This window comes from Acomys minous (genome assembly GCF_964271855.1).
Source record: "Acomys minous genome assembly, chromosome: 17".
Classification (NCBI taxonomy): Eukaryota; Metazoa; Chordata; class Mammalia; order Rodentia; family Muridae; genus Acomys; species Acomys minous.
Genome location: NC_140500.1, coordinates 44568517 through 44591278, shown reverse-complemented (window position 1 = coordinate 44591278; position 22762 = coordinate 44568517). Strand labels below are relative to the sequence as shown.

Here is a 22762-nt window from a genome sequence, read left to right as displayed (position 1 = left end):
ACCTGGTTTGGTTTACACAGGTAGGACGGCTTGAAAGAACGACTCCCTTTCAAGCCAACTGATAAGATTTTTAAACGTGAGACAAATGTTGCTAGATACCTCCAGCTGAAGTGTGTGCAATGCGTTTAAATTTGATATTCTCTTGTGTACTGATTCAAAGGGGGGGAGGGAATGCCCCCAGAGGGTAAGCGTAAGGGGTCATGGGGACTTAGTGTAAGCAAATACCAAGGAGCCAGCACCAACAGTGCTTAAGAACACATACAGTGGTTGAAAGCCTCATTGCCTGATTATAGCCTGAGAAACTTGGAAGGAAATTCAATATACATCCCAAAACATCCCTGCTTAAGAATAGCAAGCTTACATGTGTATTAACGTATTTAAAGTCTTCAATAGTCCTCATTCACTATGTAAAGTGATAAAACTACACTCAGTTTTACTCTTTTAGTAAAAACTGCCTTTTTTTTTTTTTTTTGGCATGTAACAAAAGATACATTAATTTCCCACCAGAAACTCAGAAACATTGGTTTCAGGATCATTTTTGTAACAAAGTTGCCTGTTTACAGATCCCAAATAAACACTTCTTTCCAAACAGATGTTAAAAACATAACGAAAATAAAACAACAACAAAAAATCCAACCTTAATGTTCAAAGGTGAAACTGGAAACATTGTGTTTCATTAAACTATTCAGTCGGGTTTTTTTTTCCAGGCAGCAACCAAAACAGTAACATGTAACACACATCCCTGTAAACCCATGATTTTGGAAGGACACAGAGCAATAGAATATCCAAAGATCAGTTTATTGGATATTCTAACAAGCACATCTGACACACACAGATACAATGAGACTATAAATTTCAGTAGCAATGATGGACAAAAAAAAAGTATTGACTTCATGATGACCTTTGCTTACCATCCACAAGCTTTGGGGAGTGTCTATTTGATTCTTTTTAACACTTGTATGTATTAAAGACTCCCTCCAGTTTAGTAACAGCTTGGCTAAGCTACGTTTAGAAAGTGACAATTAATTTTAGTGGAAACTCATTCCCAGGCTACTTTGATAGTCCTCTGAACAGTTTTGCGGTATTTTACATGCGCTTTTATAGCTCTGTAACATTCATTTAATCTTGTTCAATGATGCTGAACCCCAGATGCCATAAGACATTATAGAAAAGTAGTTACTGCACATATGGAGTAGCTACTTTTTTCTGAACATTAATTTTTCTTCTCTTAACAGGCTGAAATGTTTAGAAAAGAGAAAAGCCGTGGCTCTGTATTAAAGGTTTATATTATGGACTTCCAGAAATGGGTTACTTATGATCGCTGTGGTCCTAGCCATAAAGTTCTTATTTATGAATATCTCCCCTTTGAGTAGTAATGCTTTTTCCAAGATTGTTGGTGTGTGTGTGTGTGTGTGTGTGTGTGTGTGTGTGTGTGTATGTAGGGGTGGTCCTCATCAGTTACATGAAGAGGTTGGATATAATCAGAGGTTCTCAAAATCTTAAGGTCTAAAAACTTGTATTAGAGTCACATGGTGCTAGCTCAAAATGCAGATGCCCAAAGCTCCAGAGTGTAGCTGGGGCATGTGCCTGATAGGTTAGCCTCCTAGTGGTCCTTCTGCATGCTAAGCAGGCAGACACACTGGTGGATGATCTCGAAGGTCCCTTCCACTCTCGAATTCTATGTCTTTGGGTTCTCTTTTAAATCTCGAGTCCCATTAGCACTGTGAAGGATGATGACTGCCTTCCAGCTTCCGCAGATTAACTAAATAGAAGTCTTCCTGCTTATCCATATGCAAAATAAGCAAATAAACAGAAAAACTAACCGTCTAACAGTCTAGTTAGATGGCTAAGGGATCAGTTGGGGTTTTTCTTTTATTTTCTTTTTTAATATATTTTATTAATTTATTCGTATTACATCTCAATTGTTATGCCATCCCTTCTATCCTCCCATTCCTCCCTCCCTCCCATTTTCCCCTTACTCCCCTCCCCTAAGACTGTGACTGAGGGGGACCTCCTCCCCTTATATATGCTCATAGGGTATCAAGTCTCTTCTTGGGTTTTTCTTATCTAGGGTGAGAGGAAGCCTATCTAGGTGCTCTAGCAGCTCACCTTCCAAATGATTTTTCCAAACAAATGGTTTGTTCTCTGCCCCCCTTTTATTCTGCAACTCTTCGAAACTCTTAAAGTAACTTGAGGTGATATATAAAGCACACATATGCAGCCCTCTACTTTAACCTCATAAATTTGCATTCCTAAAGGCATTCTAGAATTATCTAAAAAGAAAGGAATCCTAATAGTTTGTCATCATTAGCTAATCAAATATTGATAACACATTCCCTGTATTCTTATGTGTATTTTTTTTTCTCTTTATAATACTTAAAAGACCAAGGAGCGGCTGGGAGCTGAGATGTTTAAAAGTGTGTGTGGAGAATTCTGTCTGTGGTTCGTTTTTATTACCCGTATGAGGATTAAATGTCCATAATTTGTATGCCCCTAAAGAAAGGTTTGTGAAGGCCTATAGAAGCATGCAGAGAGATCTTAAACTAATCTCCCATACAGAGCAGGACTCCGCTGCTGGTCCAGGACTGTCAGCTGGAAGGCAGCGCCACCATGTGATCATTGCAAAGGCTGTCAGTTTCCTGTGAACAGGAAAGCTGGAATTCTTGGGGGAGTGGAGCATCTATCTGACAGCAGAAATCTACCTCCTCCTGTCACTCACACTACAGTGGTCTCTAGACCCCAAATCTAACACCATTCAGTCAGGGGAATGAGAAAGAATGAGCCGCTGTTGACAGGAGGATGCCTGCGTGTGTGTTGTTACTACAGCCAGAGTGGGTCAGAGGCTGGCAGGCACATTGTCTTTCCTGCTTAGAAGCCTTTGTAGATTACTGAAGTAGGAACTGAAGTTCACGGACTTCAGTGCCCAGCTCTCCTGATGGCTCTGTCTTCATCCTTTAATCAGCCACAAGTTCAGTCAAAGCTCAGCTGCTATAGTGCATACTGTGTCTACTGGACGTGACCCCACCTAATGTTTAAGACTACATTTCCAGTGTAGACATGCTAAAGCGAGGAATAGGGGGGCGGCTCAGAAGGGTCTAGTGAACTGAACCTTACAGTTTCTCAGAGTCTTGCTTTCCTTCTCCTGTTTGTTCTCTGTCAAGGGGCTCACGAATTAAATCACAGCATGGCAGGTTTGTGGGTCAATTCGGAAATAGGAGACAGCTAGGGAGAAAGAGAAAATCTTAAAAAGATTCAGAAAGCGCTTACAAAAGTCACAGAAATGCTTCAGGGACAAGTCTTTCATGGCTACTGCTTGTCCCGATTCGGTGCGTGCAACTCTCCCGATCCAGGCAAGTACCAAGGGGACGGTCGGATGGAGGGGAAAACACATTGGGTTCAGCCAGATTACCTGGCTCTGCCTCATAGACTGAAGACTTACAGGAGAAGGAAGCAAGGCCCTGGCTTCTGTGCGGCGCTCTGCAGAGTACACAGGGCGGCACCTGGCTGTAGGACTCGGCGGGAGGATCAAGCTTCTACTGGAATCTACACTTACCCCAGCAGTGGCCAACATGGCTGAACTGCTCTGACACCAAGTCACATGCCCTAAGTGTTGCCTCTATGTCCCTAGAGCATCAGCTTCTTCAAGGAGGCAGTGAAAGGCCTTAAACTGCTTAAGTAAGCTCAGTTCTCACAAAGGCAATTATGGCTAAATATTCAATTAAAACCATTTTCAAAGTAAAATTTGACAAAAATCCACTCAAAGGCATTCAGATGACAGGTTCTGAACGCTAGGCAGGTTAAATCCTTCCCATGGTCAGTGTTTTCCAAATACAAACACAGTTGCAGAAGTTCACCGGGACAAAAAAAAAAAAAACCTACTTCGTGTGCTTGTCATGTTTCGTGTTCACAGACAATAGAAACTCAAAAGCATTAACATGAGCCTAACATTCCTATTTATTTCATTTTATTTTTACTTCAAAAGCTACATACATGCAAAAATTGAACATGTCATCACAAATGCTTTAAATAAAGTTCAAAAATAAAAATTCCTCAAGATTTATTTACTTATGGAAATATATATATATGACAATTATAATAAATGAAGTCAATTATATCCTCTTTGCTAGTCTATCAGAAAAATACCTATATTATAAAAGGGAATTTCATATCCAGAATAAATTTTAAATCCTTGAGTTGTAATTTTAAAACAAGTTTGGAAAGTGTTCAGAGAGATGCATGTCATTTAGACAATGGGGTTTTTCTAGAAGGATCCAATTCCCTAATGAATGGAACTGCTGAGAGACTTTTAAGCTCAGGAAAGAAGAACCTGCTGCACTCTGGTTATTCTGCAATGCAAGTGCAGGCCACGACTTTTATAAACAGATGCTATGGAGAGCCATTCAAAACATCCCATCTGGATGGGGAATGCTATTTACAAATGCATGTGGAAGGCTTAGAGCTGCCCCATCTCTCCTTCCCACAGTGCGAGGGGAATTAAAAAGTAGCCCTTTTGAGACATTTAGAAGCTGCCCTGGTCTTGTGGCTCTAAACCCCAGTCAGCAGGAGGGAGGCCCCTTCTCACTGAAAATTACCAGGGGGTGAGGCAAAGCTGAGAGGGAAACTGCAGCATTTGGGAGCAGTTGTGATACTGTGAAAGGTCTTCTTCTACCGAACCTACGTTTCTTTGGTAGCATAATCCAGTATCTAACAACACAGTTAATAGGAGTGGGATGCACTCAGGTTCAACTGTGTAAGCGCCTAGGTGCTTCCTTCAACAGTGTGCAAACTGCAGGGAGAAGAGGTCGAAGCTCAAAGGCCATCGATTTTCCGCAAGGACGCATAACAGGGCAGGAAAGAGGGCTCACTTAACAGAAGATGTGAGAACTGATTTGGAAAGTCTAAAGTGGGTAAAACGTTCTGGAACCCGGGAAGCAGCTCCATGCCACGCAAGCAGTACACTTCGCCTCCGCTATGAACCAGAAGTCTCAGGGCAAACCACGGGGCTTTTGTGGCAAAGGCCAGATTGGGATTCTGCTTAGAATCACTTGCACAGTGGTCCCCAAAACCCTAGAGCTTGATTTTTTTGAGCCTTATATTGCTCTTTAAAAGGGATTTAAGATGCGTGTGCTGTCAGTGAGTAGGCTTTCCACGGAACGCACACACAAAGGACACAATGCCAGCTCACAGTGTGCAGGCAAGTGTCACAACAATTTATCAGAAAGGGGGTTTTGCTAGGCTAGGCTCCCTCCTGGTGCCCTGTGGCTTCGCAGGCAGTCCTGTGGCGATTATGCAGATGTTCCTTAACAAGGTACAGTAGAGTTACCCAAGGGGAAACCCAATTCTTACGCCTCAGTGAAAGGGTGTGCAGAAAACAATAATTACCCTGAAAAAGGAGTCTTATGGGGGAGGGGGAAGAGTGCAAAGAACAGAGAATTTAGAAAGCTTTAAAAAATTATTTTCTTTTTCTTTTCTTTTTTCTTTTCTTTTCTTTTCTTTTTTTTTAAAGCAAGTGATATGATGGCAGAAACACCCACGCTCTCCCCCAACCCCACCTGCCACTTTGAGTCCTAATGGCCCAGTCTGCAAGGACAGAAACCCACTCTAAATGGACCAGCATCGGGCTCCGGCAAAGTCTTCTCTTCACTCTCCCTCCTGTTAAGACCGTTTCCAAAACCAATCAGCAAAGGACAAAGAATTCTTTACAGAGTGCAATTAGTGTTTTCCACGTCCACCTTCAAAAGCATGATGCTCTTCATGGGCTAAAGGACAGAAAAAAACAAAAAAGAAAAGAAGGAAAGAAAACTTTAAGCAAAGGATGGGCCAACCCTTCTCTCGGCATCTCATTCAGCTTCCCCAGATGTTGGCAAGAACTCAAATACATTTTTTTCCTTTTTTTTTTTTTGCCAGTAACTGTTAGCTAAGGCGTGCATTTCCTGAGAAACGTAATAATGAAAATTAAAACAAGGAATAAACAAGCTATGGGCATGCTGCCTGTTTCTTCTTGCTGTGCCTGGGGGGGATGACTCATCCACACAAGCTGATGAGGAGAGTATGCTGGGCTCTAGGCAAACGCTACAAGGAAAAGGAGCCCCACAAAAATGCATGGGAAGTGGGGAAGGGAGCCTGTGACCCAAGACAGAGCCATTCACAAGCCTACCTTAAAGAATAAAATAACACAAAAACAAAACAGAACCATACAAGAGGGCGTGGGAATTATATTATGCCCCCCCCCCGCCCCCCGCCCCCCGCCCTCTCATCCCCTTCTGTGGGAAGCTTCATGGAACTGATGGATCTACTATTGTCCCCTAACCTTACCCTGCACCTCAGGAATTCTCATAGTTTGTCTCGTGGGATTACTAATAAGGAAGCTGACAATATAAAATATGCTTTTCAAAGACTTACAACTTCCTTAAACTGGGAGATTAGAAATGGGAGGCCCCTGAGATACCCAATATTAGCCGTAACGGAGAGGGCCAAGTTTGAGTGCGCGGTGTCTAACTGTCACTGTACGGCAAGGTCTGATACAGCCGGGGCTGGTAAGTCCGAGTGCTCACTTCACCTCCGTAGCTCCTCCCATTCTTGGTTTGTTTTATTTGTTTGTTTTAAAGATTTATCTATTTAATGTATGCATATGAGTGCTGTATCTGAATGTTCACCTGCAGGCCAGAAGAGGGCACTGGATCACATTACAGATGGTCATGAGCCATTATGGGGTTGCTGGGAATTGAACTCAGGACCTCTGGAGGAACAGCCAGTACTCTTAGCCGCTGAGCCACCTCTGCAGCTCCCCATTCCTGTCTTTAATAAAGACTACCAAGGAGAGTGACAGCTGCTGTCCTTCAAGATCATCTCAGGCAGTGACTCCAGGCAGCAACTCATCTGGAGAAGCCACTGGGAAAGAGCACCTTGGAACTCCCAGGGTGACTAGGGTTGAGACCTAACGTCCGCCCAAGTTTAACTGCAGATCTCTCACAATTACAATTTTTGAGTATCTAACTTTTAAAATATTTTCTTTACTTGGGTATGTTTCTGCATGCACAGGTACACTTGCATGTGAAGGGCATAGTATGGGGTGGGATGGAAGGAGACTGAGAGAGCAGGGAAGGCAGAGAATAATCCTGGCGGCTGTTTCTCAGATGCTGGCCATCTTAAGTTTTGAGAAAGGCTCTCTCAGTGGCCTGGAACTTGCTAAAGGCTAGCCTGGCCAGCAAACGCCAGAGATCCACCTGTTTCTACCTCCCCAGTGCTGGGATTATAAGTAGATACCACCACACTTAGCTTTCGACTTATCCTCACGTTTGTGAAACTTTCTGTATGTGTATATGTGCCTGCGAATGTATGTGTGTGTGTGTGTGTGTGCGGTGTGTATGTGTACAGATGTGATGTGCATGTTATGTGTGTATGTGTATCTGCATATATATGTATGTGGTGTGTGTATATGTATGTGGGATACGTGTGAATGTGTCTGTGTGTGTAGTGTGTATGTATGTGGATATGGTATGTGTGTATGCTTGTGTGTGTGTGTGTGTGTGTGTAGTATATCTTTGTATCATAGATGTGGTATATGTACATGCTGTATGTGCACCTAATTATGCTGGTACATACACTTGTGCCACATGTTTAGAGGCTGTGGAAGGACACTGGGTGTTCTGCTTTGTCATTCTCTGACACATTCCTTTGAGACAGGCTTTTTCACTGAACTTGGGGCAGGATTAGGACCAAAGAGCACAGGTGAGCCTCCTGTGTCTATCCTGGTGTGTGTAGCAATGCTCAGCCTTTCACATGGATGCTAGGATGTGAACTCAGAGTTTCAGACTGTCATGGGTGCTGGGAACTGAACTCAGGTCATTTGCAAGGGCAGTATATAATCCTGACTGCTGAGCCATCTCCTCAGGCCCTAGCCCTGGATATTTTTAAATGTGGGTTCTGGGGATTGAACTCAGGTCCCCCTTACAGAGCTAGCTCCTCTACCCTAATCCTGTCTTTAAGAAAGATGTTTTAGGGCAGACGCTAAATAAAACATAGACTGGTCTTCAGTGAAATATACTACGTTTCAGGGCCAATTTGAGGAATCGTAAGATGACAGCAATGCTGATTTATAGATTATAAATCCAAAGGCAGTGATGATGCAAAGGTTTCCCTTATCTTTAGCTGTGCAGGGTCAGGATAGCCACAGCTCAACACTGAAGTGCCAGTGGTCAGGACAGCAGCGGGTACACTGCAGTACTCTGAGCATCTGGGCATGGAGTGCCATTTGTCATCCCTGGGGAAACTGGGGAAGCAATTAAGAGAACTGTTCTCAGATCCAAGAGCCAGCAGACATTTTAGTAGTAATCCATGCAATTCCTGATTGCTGAAGAAGCCATAGAAAATGTGAACACAAATGAGGGCTTCTTTATGTAGCCAGGTACTGAGAGGTACTAGAACTTAATCGTGATATCATTTTCATGTGTCACAAAACAGTTCTGCTTTCCCCCCAATCACATGAAAATGTAGAGACCGCTCTCTGCTGCACCCACATGGAATGACCCAGGGAGGAGAGAGGCTGGCTCAGCTTCGCTTCTGGGCTTGCCCACACCTGCCCTACACAATGTTCACACCAGATAAAGGCCTTTGTCTTTCAGCTTTCCAAGGAACTTAATGGAACTAGGGAGTGTGTGTGTAAATTGTGAGTTGCTCACTCAAATCACCAATCTGGATGGAGAAAAAAAAAAAACGCGTACTAAATGTCAATGTCCAGTTCCTCATTTGCCCATTGGAGGCCAGGACTAGATATACTAGGCTTCTCCTGGCACTGCAGTCAGCTAGCCAGCTAGCTTCTGTAAACTCCAGAGCACCAGGATCCCATTAACCAGACAAAGGTGACATGAATTGGCCGGCCACTTCCAGCCTAGCTCACCCAGGACTGTCCCTCACCCTGTGAACCAGTTTCTGTCCAGATCTCATTTTTCCAGATCACTTCTACAACATGTGCTGGCCACCGTGCCAAGTAAAGGACAGTCTGCTTCATGTCAAATAATGTAGGGAATTTCAATTTTTTTATTTGCACAGTCTGAGCTTTTAAATGTTAATGGGTGTCATTAAAAAGCGGTTTTCTGCTTAGACCTGCAGCTCCTTCTGACTCACACACCTGACAATGTTAACTACCTTCAGGGTGTCTGTTCAGCTTTGATTCATCTTGGCCTGGGTACAACTCCCTTTCTCCTTGCTTGGTGTCCCCCCACCACACACCCCAACAACTCCTGTCAGCCTCCCCACCAGCTAAGCAGGGAACCGCCTGCCCTTGGCCATTCTTATGTGACTATGCCTTGGTGCTAAAGCTGGGGCCTAGTTATCTAGGGAGATACTGACTTCATGCTGAGGTGCTGACCAGTTGGTTACCTGTCAATTTGTCCACAGAATTGTAAAGTAGAAGGAACCTTGGAGATCATCTGAGAGCAACCTTCTGGATGCTCAGGTGAGGGAGTGAAAGCAGGGTCAGTTTTGACCGCTTAGGGTCACACTGTTGAAGTATAGCAAAAAATCCAATGACTCCCAACCTCTTCCTCCTCCACTACTGAGTCAAGTGTTGGGCAGACTCAAGTGTGGGCCCCACTTGAACTCGGAGCTAACTCATATTTCCTTTTGCAGTTTCTGCTAGTTAGTCTTACAGACCGGAAACCATAGAACATGCTGGAGACCTTTGGGTATCTGGGGTGAACTAGAGTTGATATGTCCCTATGGAACAGGAATGGTGTCCGTGTGCCTGCCCTGTCTCCACATTGCACAGCCAAGAGCAATTCTTCAGTATGCATTTCTCTGTCTTTTATTTTAAATTTTCCCCGTGTGGATCATGATCCTTTGATAGTGGCTACAGGAGTCCTCCCAGGGAGGCCTGAGTTTTCACACTAGGGCAGTGACACAGTTTTAATGTGCTTAGCCTCTTGACAAGGACTAGTGTGACAATGATAAAGTATATTTCAGAGATTCTAAGATGCCCCTTCTCTGTCCCCTGCAAATTAAAAACCTCTAGAATCAAGAGTGCATCCTGGTTGAGCTGAAAACCTTTTACTGTTTTCTTCTTTCTTTAAGTACTAAAATAACAGGGTGTGTTACGTTCAAGAGCACCTTAGAGTCAATGAAATATAATAGTAAGGAAAAAAAATGGGTTAGTGACTTCCAGAACGGTTTGGGACACAGAAAAAATCTATCCTGGGTGTATGTGGGGCTGTCCGTCATTTCCTCTAACTTGCTATTGGAAGTGTAGCCCGCCATTTGACCTACCGAACACTGGTTCGAGCATGGTAGGATGCTTTCATTATGAGAAAGATGACTGTAAGGAGCACATAGAAGCAATGGACACAGAGCACAATGGAAACAATGGGTCCACACACTGTTCACACCAAGAGCGGTCTGCACCACCACAGGTGAATTCTGGGTGACTCTGCCACAGTCACCATGAGGAAGTGGTAGCGTTTCAACAGAACTGACAATCACACCTGAGAGTCCCCCATAAGTAGAGATGTTTGACATGGTAAAATTTCTGTGTCGGAAGGGACGATTGACCATCTGCCTGTCGGCTCACTGAATGACTTGTTTGTTGTTGTTATTATTTCCAATAGAATATACTTTCCTCTGACAAATTTAAGTTCAGGTTTAACTATATGAAATAATGAGTACAATGTATATCTGCTTTTCCAATTCATGGACTTAGGCATGTACAAAATCTCATTTTAAGTTCTGCAACTAAACTTGATTAAAAAAAAAAAAGAAACAAAGAGCATTGCGCTGAATTGTTTTCTGCATTAACAGAGTCTCAAGTGGTTCTGCCTTCACCTCGTTTGCCATGTGTTTCTATCTCTAGAAGTCTGGTGGAAGAATCTTGAAAATAGTGACGGGAAATGAGGCACTTACGTTTATAAAACACAGCTTTAAAGGGTACGTGGGGCAGGAGCTCATGGATCTTCTCCAGCACAGTCGCTTCGCCCACTACTGAGGCGTTGACGTTCCAGACCTGAATGACATCCTCTCGGTCCCGGACGCTCACACTGACTCCTATTACCTCGTCATCTGAGGGGAAGAGGAGGAAAAGGCAAGAAGTAAGGAGACAACGACCAGGCAGCTCACGCACATCCAGGCACACAGCTGCGCCTTTAGCTGTGAGTTACAGACGAGATGGGGACTTGTCGCTTCTGTGGGGGACTGCTGGGGGACGTTAAGTCAGTACAGACAGACGCTGCAAGAACCATATCGCATCCAGCCAAGGACTCAATAAACAGAGCGTTCAAGCCAAGGGAATCTTCCAGATAAGTAATTTTACCCTTTTCAACACGTTATCCAAAGCTCTCTGTCACTTTCTGACTCTGTTTTGATGAGGCTTTCTAAAATAGGTTGCATAATTCCCTGCCCTCTGAGAGCCAAGTGAACTCGGATGAACTTTTTGCTTGAAGCCTAGTCTTCTCTCTTATGAGCAGCAAGGCTTTCTGTGACTTCCTGCTAAGCCTCTGGAGGCTTCGGGGCTGGTAGCACTATCTGGCCCGAACCTCACTGGACACAGACTCTGTGTCCTGTGGCTCCTCTGTTCTGTGTGCTTTGTCTGCCCTTTTCCTGGTCACTCTGCCCTCTAGTGCTTCCTTCTAGCAATCACCCTTCTGACTGTGTCGAACCATGGACCATGGGTTAAAGAGCTCATTTACCCAATAGCATTATGGGTAAAAGGAGACAAGTGTCTTCTGAGTGACACTCTACCATTGTTGTCCAGTGGAGAGTCATTAGACATTTACCTACACTGATAATGTAGCCTTTTTCCAAAATGGGGTTAGCATGGAGGCACCTGAGCATGGCAGCTGGAAAATGAACCTACTGTCCCAGCATGCTCCTGTGCAGCCACTCTGTCCACACTAACTGAAAGCAAGAGGTAGAAATGGAGGCTTCTGACTCGAAGCTTTGCACATTCATGGCACATCCATGAAGCAGAGACAGTCCCTTGTACCTGCATGCTCTGCGCCAACGAGTAGCACACAAGAGAGAGGCATTACCACAATTAGGGACTTTAATGTTACCTGACACATACTGCCTGATTTGCCATCGACTGCAGTCTGAAGGATTCATGTCATCAGTTTTTCTACCTGACTCCTGGACATGTGAGCATGTTGGGCATTTAATATGATTTACTCAGTGGCACACCCGTCTACTCAGAGAAACCATTTTCTGTGAAATACTTCCCTTTCCCCTCCATTGCCTTCTCCTCTTCCTTCCTCTCAGCCTGTTTTTCTTTATAAATGAATTTGGCCAAGGCTATGGTAGAAGGTCTGACATCTTGTGAACATGTATGCAAGTGTTCAAGACCAGGCAAGACCGGACTACAGTGTGGAAGGTTGGATTGATGGCGCCCAATGGAGGAGAGAAAGATGAGGGAAGATTGGAGGGCGAAGGACATTAATGTCCACTTTTTAATACGTAGACTCGTGACAAGGACGTGATTAATTCGTGACTTGCTGCTTGGCTCCACAGCCTATAACGTGGGGACTTCTCTGCCCATACATCATATTCAAACACAAGTAAAAAGAAAAGCAAGACTGTATCTGCTCGTGGCCAACCCCAGAATCTGTCATCCTACCAAGATGAGATGAGTTGATAAATTTCATGTAAAAATAAAATTACTACATAAAGACAGAAGTGACTCAGTGTTCCGCTCTCAAGAAGGGCCAGGACACCAATGACCCAGATTTGGGGGAGACGTGAGTGTTTCTCGGTCCTTTGGGATTATCCTTTTATACACTACTGGTAATGGGGAGGTCACCAACAGATGCCAAACAGTGCACATGGTCATTATTTCAGTTTGGCTTGGCAGGAATAGCTGAGTGCAGCCCTTTCGCAAATAGTGTTGTAAAAAGCCCACAGCTCTTATGAGAAGGCACATCCATGGTGAATAGGCCAGCAACACCTGGGCTTTGGCAAAGCCCTGAGAACAGGAGACAGTGGGGCCAGGAGGAGCCATTGTTTCAAATGCTCTGTAAGGGAGACTGAGAAAGACTAGGTGATTATCTCAAGTGACAGAGCTGGTTAAAGGAAATACTGAAGGTTAATGTCAATAGTATCTTCCTTTCTAGTCAGCAATAGAAGAATTGGGCCTCTTTGCTCACTACTGGGTCTTTTCTATTACTTATGACTATTCCGGGGCTTCTGTGTTTATAACTACACAGAGGGTGCACTTTGGGCTGGGCAGTATAAAGTTGTTAGCTTCTCTCCATTGGAAGAGAAGAAATCTGCACTTGTAAGACTGTTTCATCTTAACACACACTTTGTCTGAAGTGAGTAAAAGTGATGTGGAAGGCAGTACAGAAAGGCTGAATGGCAGAGCACCCCCCACACCATCCCCAGTGAGGTGACTGTGAGATTGATCATAGGACTGTCAAGAGCTCTCAGGCAAGAGTTCTGTGACAAGAGCTCTCAGAGACAGCCTAAATCTGGGTGCCAACTGATTCACGCTGGCTGACAAAAAACAGTATCAAAACAGCAAAGGAAAGCAGATAAAAACCCTGAACCAAGAGCAGAATAGAAGAAAACAAAAACGAACAAAAAAAAACCACACCCCACAAAACTTTACTTATATGTATCCTCAGGAAAGGAGTGCCCCAAGAAGAAAAGAGATCTCACCACAAGCAGACAGCATTGTAAGAAGCCCAGAGCTCTTATGAGAAGGTACGTCTGTGGTGAAATACGTAATGTTTACATGGAGAATCGGCCAGCAACATCACAGTCGCATTACGTAATTATTTTATTTTTACATGAAATTTATCAACTCATCTCATCTTGGTGAGATGACAGATTCTGAGGTTGGCCATGAGCGGATGCCGTCTTGCTTTTCTTTTCACTTGTGTTTGAATATGATGTAGTTATAAACACCTCTCTGGATGCTTCTGCAACAAACTCAAGGTAAACAGAAAGGGCTCCCAGCGGGGAAGAGGTACGACTGTGGCAGCATTCACGGCTTGAGTAAGAGCCATGGTTCCTGTCCTGGCTCTCTGAAAGCCACTGGGCGTGTCAAAGCCAAAGGCAAGGCCTGAAGCTAGAAGCTAAAGAACCTTGCCTGAGAGGTCCCATCTTTGTCTCTCTGTGTCCACCTCTCTGTGCAGAGACAGAAGGACAGGAAGAAGAAGATGAACCGAGATAGAAGGAAGAAACTGTTCCTTTCCACCCACAGACCCCAGTAGGCATGCCAGGCACTGTCCCTTGCCGAAGATGAGGCGGCTACAGGAAACCTACTACAAACCACGCTAGCCCACTGATGAAGACTTTCCTTTTCTTTCTGCCGATTTATACTTCATGAATAACTGTCATGAGAGGAAATAATATAAGCATATACATATGTATACATATACATACATTCACGTATGTTTTTATAGATGCGATATGTAGCCAGCCCTTGATATTTATGAAGAATAAGTTCTAGATCCCGTCCGTACCATGGATGCTTAAGTCCTTTATATAAAAGATCATTTGCACATAATGTTTATTTAGGTATTTATTTTGGAGCAGTTTATTTTTGCACACCAGGTGGGCGCTGTACCACAGCACTATATTGCCAGGCCAAACTTATTTTGAATCATCTCTTTTTTACTTATACTATTTAATGCAAATGATGTGCAAGTCATCTGCATTGCGTTGCTTCTTGAATAACAAGGGAAACGCATGTGCATGTTTAGTTCAGCTACTGGTCACGTTTTCTACTGTTTTCGATCTGCAAATCCACAGGTGCAGGATCTGAAGACGGGAAGGGATGACCGTACACATGTGTAAATATGCACATGTGCTTACATATGCCAATCTCAGACCAAAACCCAAACCGTAGAAACACATCTAAAATACACCACAGCTACAAAATCAACACCCTGCAGGCAGGTAGAAGGACTACATGTGAACACAACGGTCCGGGAGTAACAAACACCAGGCAGACCAGGTATGGACCAGTGGGCGGTGGCCTCCTTACCTGCTGCCGCACAGTCTGTGAACTGCTCCCCAATGGTCGCTAACAACAGTTCCTTCCAAACTGTGGACTGACGTAGGAGAGAATAAAAATAAAAACAAGGCGATGTTTAGGCAACTATCATCAGGTGCTTCCAAATCACAGACGTGAACACGTACAATCATACAGGTAGAGGTGCAGCTTGCAAATGACTGTGCCCACACAGACACATGTGATCCAGGGCCTTAACTGCCAGTAAAGCTCCCATGAACTCCAGAAGAACGGGGGCGAGCATGCCTTCAACTCTCTTCTCCTATGTCTTGTAACTCTTAAAGTGTACCAACCCTTAGGTTGCATCTGAGTGCCATTAGGAAAATCCTTCTTTGTTTTTCTCTTGCAATTGATACACTACTTAAAATGTTACCAGCAAGATGTTACTCAAGTCAAGAATGTTAAGAAACACTGTTATTTACTGAATGCTAGAGACTGGCAAAATTCCATTTGCTGCTGACAGGTTGTTTGCGCTGAGTGATAACTTTATGTACTACTGAACACACACAATTTCCCTTGAAGTAATGATTAGCCTGCATTCGTTGCACTCTGTCTCCTGCCAGTGAGAAGCACCAGAGCTCCTTCTATGAAACATGTACTAACGCTGTCGAGTAAATAAAATCCACCCATCGGACACTGGAAGCTCGCTCAATGGCTCTCCCAGTTTTTCCCCTGGAAAAGGGTTAGGCTTCTCCTTGCCTTGGTTCCTAGGACTTCAGGCCTCCCAGAGCCTGGTCTGAAATCCTGAGAAGGGGCTCACTTTATTCTTTGTGACCTGGGCAGGCCGTGGCCGTGAGTGCCTCCAGCCTCCCTCTGAGAAGGACTAACAACACAGCTGACCTCACAGGGTTGTTTCAAGTATAATGTTTGTTAATAACTGCTTTGCGTAGCTACTGCACCAAGGGGGCTCAACGTTTAAGATTGCACCATAAATAGCGGCATGCATCCATATGCCAGGCACTCGGTATACATTAACTGTAACAATGCTTATTATTACATTCTAATGAGCTTGCGGCAGCTGCCTAGCTTTTAAGCAAGGCAACAGCATCTAACTAGGGAGCCAAGGTGAACCTGTAACTCCCCAAAAGGCTTATGTTTCCTAGACTCCTTCTCTCATCTGTCCAGTTTTGATCTTGAGCTCCATAAGTAATGAAGCTAAGATGGGAGCAGAGAGCATGGCATGCGTTCCAAACATGCTCTGTCTGGAACACAGGCAGTTCCAGCCTTCCAGACCTCTAAAGGTGGGCTGCGACAGAAGAGCCCAGGACCCTGGCTAGGCTAAACAAGAAAGTGTATTGGTGCCTGAATTCAGCCTAGAGCTGGCAAGGTGGGCCAGGACAACCCTGCCTTGAGCAGTTTTCTATATGTGTGGGCATCACGATATCTTCCACTGGAATTCCAAGTCTAGAGTAAGTAAATAAAGCACATAAATACGCAAGGTCCCGGGGTGGCTCCCCATCACCTCAAAAATAAACAAGCAAATAAGTGAAGTAATACACATGAAAGTGGGGAAGCACTGGGTGAAATCTAAGACAACTTAAGGGCATCTTGCTCTCTCCTCTTTTCTGGCCGCTCTCTCTTAGCAGGGCAGAGGGTTTCATACACCTTGCCTGACTCTCATTTAGCTCCTCCAGTGTTTTCCATGTTTGCAAGGTAACAATCAGATTTGCAGCCCTGACAAGAGCATCTGGTTGTAATCTCAAGTGTGTGCTCACAGGGAAATGACTCCTGCCCCATGTGTGTGGCTTCCCAGAAGCATTTTAATTCTTTGAGCATAACTGCATGAAAAGAATCTGGAAAAAAAAATGCCCCTTCTGTCCATTTTATTTCTAATGATTTTATTACTCATGTAGTTAGTGGGGTGTGCATACATGTTTGTGTATGTGTGTGCAGAGACATGTGGTGGCCAGAGGTTGATCTCTGGTGTCTTTCTCAGTCATTTCACCATCTTGTTTTTGAAAGTGAAGATCTTTCACTGAACTGGAGCTCACAGTTTTGCTTAGACCAGCTGGTTGCCAAGTCCCAAAGATCCTCCTTTCTCTGCCTCCCCATCACTGGGTAGCAGGTAGTCACAGCCACACACAGCTTTTTCACATGGGTCCTGGGGTTGGAACTCAAGTCCTTATGCTTCCAAGGCTGGCAGTTTACCAAATGAGCTGTCTCCCAACCCCTATTGATGATAGTTTACACAGGGTCTCACTGAATGCGTATTAAGATTTGAACTCAGGATTCTCCGATCTCTCTCTACACCTTCTGGGATCAGAGGGGCATGCTCCCACGCCCAGACCATTCTGTTTGGTTTTGTCTAAGAAATTTTCTGTTTCCCCAGGGCTTAATGCATGCTGATTTTTTAAGGCTTATTATGTTCATATTACAGTACTGGGTCTACTCCTGGGGAATCTTGCTGAGGCATGCCCAGATCCATGAACTCCAATAAATGGGGAGCCCCCTAAGTGTCCCTATTTTCTATGTAATGATCCCTAAGGAAGTACTTGTGTCTTTAGCCGGGATTGCAGAGCCTTTGGCAGGAAGGACCCTGCTCTCCTGTGGGAGGTCAGTTTGCATGTGTTAGGCATGATGAGGAAACAGCTAACATAAAGATGTAGCTTTGCTCTAAGGTGTGCAGGCTCTAGACCTGGGATGCCACTGCATCATTTCTGTAAAGTTACAATTACACATCTCCTTATTCTCTCTCTCTCTCTCTCTCTCTCTCTCTCTCTCTCTCTCTCTCTCTCTCTTCTTTTTTGAGACAAGGTTTCTCTGTGTAGCCTTGGCTGTCCTGGAACTCACTTTGAAGACCTAGCTGACTTTTAACTCATAACTCTACCTGCCTCTGCCTCCTGAGTGCTGGGAATAAAGCTGGGCCCCACAACACCTGGCTTTTCCAATTACACATTTTCAAGGTGATAGCATTAAGTGATTATCACCAATGTGAGAAAATGACTTCCTCTACCTAGGGCTGCCAGTTCTGGGAAATGATCAGCAGAGACATACCGTGCTGTCCTTGGGAACTTTCATCTTCCACACGCCACCCTTTGCATTACTCTCTTCCTCCCTACATCAAAGAACAACATTTAAAGTTGCACTCCATGACGAAGGAGTATTTCTATTTCCATTTAGTTTAATACTAGCTGTTGTGAAAAAGCGAAAGTGCACAGATATTTTTCAGTAAACAATTCCCCAGCCCTGTGATTTGGAACAAAGGCAGAAGAATGCAAGAGTTCGGCAATGCAGATGAGAGAGGGAGCAACATGGAATTAGCTGGGATGGGGACAAGGGTGGGTGTGGGATACAAGGTCCCAGGGGCCCCCTGACTCTCTGGGAAAGGACAATTGATGCAACTGATCTGCAGGTGTAAAGACCTATACATCACAAGGCATATTCATTATACTGTCTCATTTAATTCACATGTAAACTTGGGGTCACAGTGTTCCTGTGATAGGCTGCTAGGGTTTAATAGCCACAGCCTGTCTAGGAAAAGCACCTCAATTTCCCTGTAAGAGGCATTCTGGTAGGGATGGTTCCATACCCTAGGGGTAAAGACAAGCTTGTATCCTAGTTTTGCTTATAAGACTATTGTTTTGGGGGCTGGAGAGATGGCTCAGAGGTTAAGAGCACTGGCTGTTCTTCCGAAGGTCCTGAGTTCAATTCCCAGCAACCACGTGGTAGCTTACAGCCATCTATAATGAGATCTGGTGCCCTCTTCTGCCCAGCAGGTGTACATGCAGACAGAGCACTGTATACATAATAAATAAATACATCTCTTTTTTTCTAAGGCAGTTGTTTCTTCCACATCTGCATGATTGGTCAGGGATGAAGAGCTGGCCCAGAGTGAGCCAGAGGTGATGAGTCCTAGATTTTATTGAGCTTGGAGAATGCTGACACTGATAAACTTGAAGCATAAATCACAGCACACAGTTAGCAGCACTGGTTGCATTGGTCTATCATCCCAGCTGTTCAGGAGGCTGAAGTAGAGCAGCGCAAGTTCGAGGCTTATCATGGTTACAAAGTGAGTTCCAGGCCAGCTTGGGTAACTCTGTCAGACCTTGTCTCAAAAAATGGGGTGGGGGGGGACAAGAATGTAGATGTAGGGTGTGCGCCTTAGCACATGGTGCAAGACTTTAGATTTAATCCCAGTGTTTAAAAAAAAAAAAAGATTGGAATTTGGGATATCTATCTTTCCACAAACAGGAAAGTGACTGAAAACTCAGCCAACATTGAGAAAGCAAAGGAAACACTGGGTCGGGATAGAACCTGGGAAACCAGATGTATGGGACATCCGCCTTACCTGTAAAAAGTACTCAGCTACAGGGTCCAACAAAATGCTACTTTGTTTCTGTTCAATTTAGCTTTCTACCTCTCACTAGGAGTGAGCCTAGAAAGAATTTCATTTTACTTATCAGTAAATAACTGTGAAAGGTTCAAGGAGATAAGGGTGCACTGGCATTGGAGGCTTCAGCCTGGCCAAACTAGCTGTCCAATGCCCTCAGCAGTACATCAAGTGATTAAGGAAGCCACAGCAGGCTCCTCTGAGACCTGGCCCTTGAGGAGCAGGGCATACTTTCTGCTAAGAGGCACACCACAGGTGAAAAGAGTCCTCATGAGGTTCACAGCTATCTCCCTCCCACCTTGACCTCCAAGTGAACCATACACACTTACCAAAGCGGTCGCCTCTCTCCTCTCATTAAGTGATAACTACATCTCAAAGGCAGGCTGGTCACAGGAGGGATGTTATTGTACACACTCCAGAATATCTATAAAAGAAAAAAATCCACTTTGTTTAATATGCCTACTATTGATTAACTATGCCAGGACATTATAAAATTAATGTGTTAAAGAAAAAAAAATGATTCTCATTAATTCCTAGCCACACAGAAAGTATTTTTCTCATTAGCTCCTCAGAGCTAATGTCCCTTCTAGATATTAGGCTAGGTTCTATTTTTCAGAAGGATGTACTCCTAAGCAATGTGTACACATACAACCAGAAAGGTAAAAATGCTCAGTACCAGGACTGGAGTTAACTGTTTTAGATTTATTATATGTGTTATGACTCATCCACTTGCATGCATGTATGTGTACCATGTGCATGCCTGGCACCTTCAGAGATCAGAAGTAGGTGCCAGATCCCCTGGAACTGAAGTTATGAATGGTTGTGAGTCATCATCTGGGTGCTGAGAACCAAACTTGGGGGTCCTCTTCAGGAGCAACAAATGGTCTTAACAACTGAGCCAGCTCTCCAGTCCCAAAGTCTGATGTCAACAAAAACTGTTTTTCACTAGGAAATTTTATTAAATATGTAGATTTCAGCTGTTCTTGTCACAAGAGAATGTAAGATGTGTATGTTAATCCACAACCCTAATATGTATTAGATCTTTTGTTTTGGAAGATTTGATTAGAAAGCTTATAGAAAAAGCACATTCTGCATTCTATATTTCAATATAATTTTATCTAAAGACCCTCCATCAGTGGATTGGAGAGACAGCTCAGTGGTACAGAACACTTGCTGTTCCTGCACAGGACCTGGGTTCTGTTCCCAGAACTCACATCAGGTGCCTTCCAGCCACCTGTGACTCTTGTTCCTGGGGTTCTGACACCGTCTTCTGACCTCTGTGAGCATGTGAACACACATGGTACATATCCAGATGGGCAGGAATACACATATACACGTAAATTTTTAAAATAGAAGTAAAAATTAAATATCCTCATCAGTTTTAATTTCATCAGGAGTGGCCACTGGCCATAAGTAAGTTGACCCTGTAATACTCAGCTTCTCGAAGTTGTAGGTCACAATCTCATAAGGGTTGGAAAGAAGCTGGTGGCAGGGCAAGGTTTCTAGCAGGCAGCAACAAAATTAGTTCAAAATTAAGTGCTAACTACATAATGAATCTGGAATGTCTCCTGGGGCATTTGCCTGTGTTACTCATGTAGGTTCACTACAGTCTTGTTTCTGAACACAACACAACATGTGTGCACTGTGCTTTCGGTCACAGAATGAAACACTAATGATCATGCCTGGAACACCTCCCCCCTCAGGTCAGAGAAGACCATACACCATCACTGAAGCATTGTTATGTACTGTACGTATGTCATCTTCTGTTTTCATAGATGCATAATGATTAATTATGGAGAACCATCACTTTGAACACTTTCCAACCATCTTTCCTCAGCATGTATCAAGTCAGTATCTATTTGGACTGTACTGTATTAGAATGTGTGGTCTGAGGGCTACAGAGATAGCTAAGGAGTTAAAAGCACTTGTTGCTTCTACAGAGGAGGCAGATTCAATTCCCAGCACACACAGGACAGTTCACAACCATCCAGAACTCCAGTTCCAGGGGATTTGATGTCCTCCTCTGACCTCAGTGGGTACCAGGCACACACATGATATACATAAAGACAAAACATGAATACACAGGAATATAAAAAAATTTAGAATGTTTAATTTTTAAAATTTGATGTTTCAATTGCTTGTTTGCATTTCACTGAAAAAAATCATTAAGTGAAATTTTGGCTTGAGATTAGGACAGAATTTCCACTGGCTTTTGAAATGGCTGTACAAACACTTTTGCCATGTTGTAGTACATGTTTATGTAAAGTGGCATTCTTGGAATTATAAAATCAAATGTCTATTAACTCTGAACATATTAAATGCACTCTATGCCCTGTGATACCAAATATCCAGCTAAGACACATTCTTTTAGATAAAAATTAAGCATGCCCATGTCATTGGTATGCACATTTGCTTTTGTCCTGTGTGTGTGTGTGTGTGTGTGTGTGTGTGTGTGTGTGTGTGTGCACGCGCGCACGTGCGCGCGCGCCAAGTAGTTGTTTTAAAATAAATATTCTTATGGTACATTATCATTACGTTTTTAAATGTGCATACCTACTTTATGTTCCCATATACCCAGGGCCATGTAAACTTTGAGATGCAAAGGTTCAGGAGTGGAGACAGTTCCAGAAGCCCTGCTCTAAAACACACACACACATACACACACACACACACACACACACACACACACACACACACATATTCTCAAGGGAAAGGGTCTTGCCATCAGATGTTCTGACAGGTGTGTAGGGAGCAAAGCCTTCACTGTGACCACTAAGCGACATTTCCTTGTAAGGGATTCTGCCAGGAAGAGGTCTGTGGTGTTTTGCCTCAGGTTGAGAGTGGAGAGGGAAGGCAGAGAGAAAGCACATTAGATTCTGCCCCTCTCTCTTGCTCTTCCTAGAAGGGTCAGAAACAGCTCAGCAGCCAGGCTGTGAGGCACCATGATGCAGTACACATGGACTTCAGGATCCATGTCTTTGCCAAAGCCTTCACACACACACACACACACACACACACACACACACACACACACACACACACACACACACACACACACACACACACACACACACACACACACACACACACACAGGGTGGGGGGAGAGTGCTGAATTTAACTGCAGGGATAGTAATGATGGACTGAGAGAAAACCAAAGGCCACATATAAAGTATGCGTGGTAGACTTATCAGTGGGGAATCCACATCTGCACTTCAGGAACTTTCTACTTAAATGGTGCTAATGTAGGCAATCACAAAATTAGCTTGGTGTGATAGTAGATCCTCTAACAGACTTGTGTCCCTGTGGCAGGATGATGCTGTCTTTGTCAGTGCAAACAATAAGACCCTGCAACACCTCACTTTCTGTCTGTGCTGTTGCTGTGAGCACGCAGAGCTGGAATGCGATCCCCAATCCCCCTATTTTTTATACCACA

At 43.9% G+C, this 22762-nt stretch overlaps 1 protein-coding gene across 1 annotated transcript in view; it reads right to left on the bottom strand.

The window, feature by feature from the left end:
• Positions 1 to 3930: 3930 nt before the first annotated feature.
• The window catches only part of EIF4E3 (eukaryotic translation initiation factor 4E family member 3), a 42519-nt gene continuing 23687 nt past the window's right edge, over positions 3931 to 22762 (bottom strand). Inside the window, exons 3-7 of the mRNA XM_084764922.1 lie at positions 19658 to 19752; positions 17993 to 18053; positions 14972 to 15038; positions 10894 to 11049; positions 3931 to 5759 (exon numbers count right to left, since the gene is read on the bottom strand). Coding sequence (XP_084621048.1) covers positions 5713 to 5759; positions 10894 to 11049; positions 14972 to 15038; positions 17993 to 18053; positions 19658 to 19752 — 426 coding nt within the window. The 3' untranslated portion in view covers positions 3931 to 5712. The remainder of the gene's footprint in view (positions 5760 to 10893; positions 11050 to 14971; positions 15039 to 17992; positions 18054 to 19657; positions 19753 to 22762) is intronic.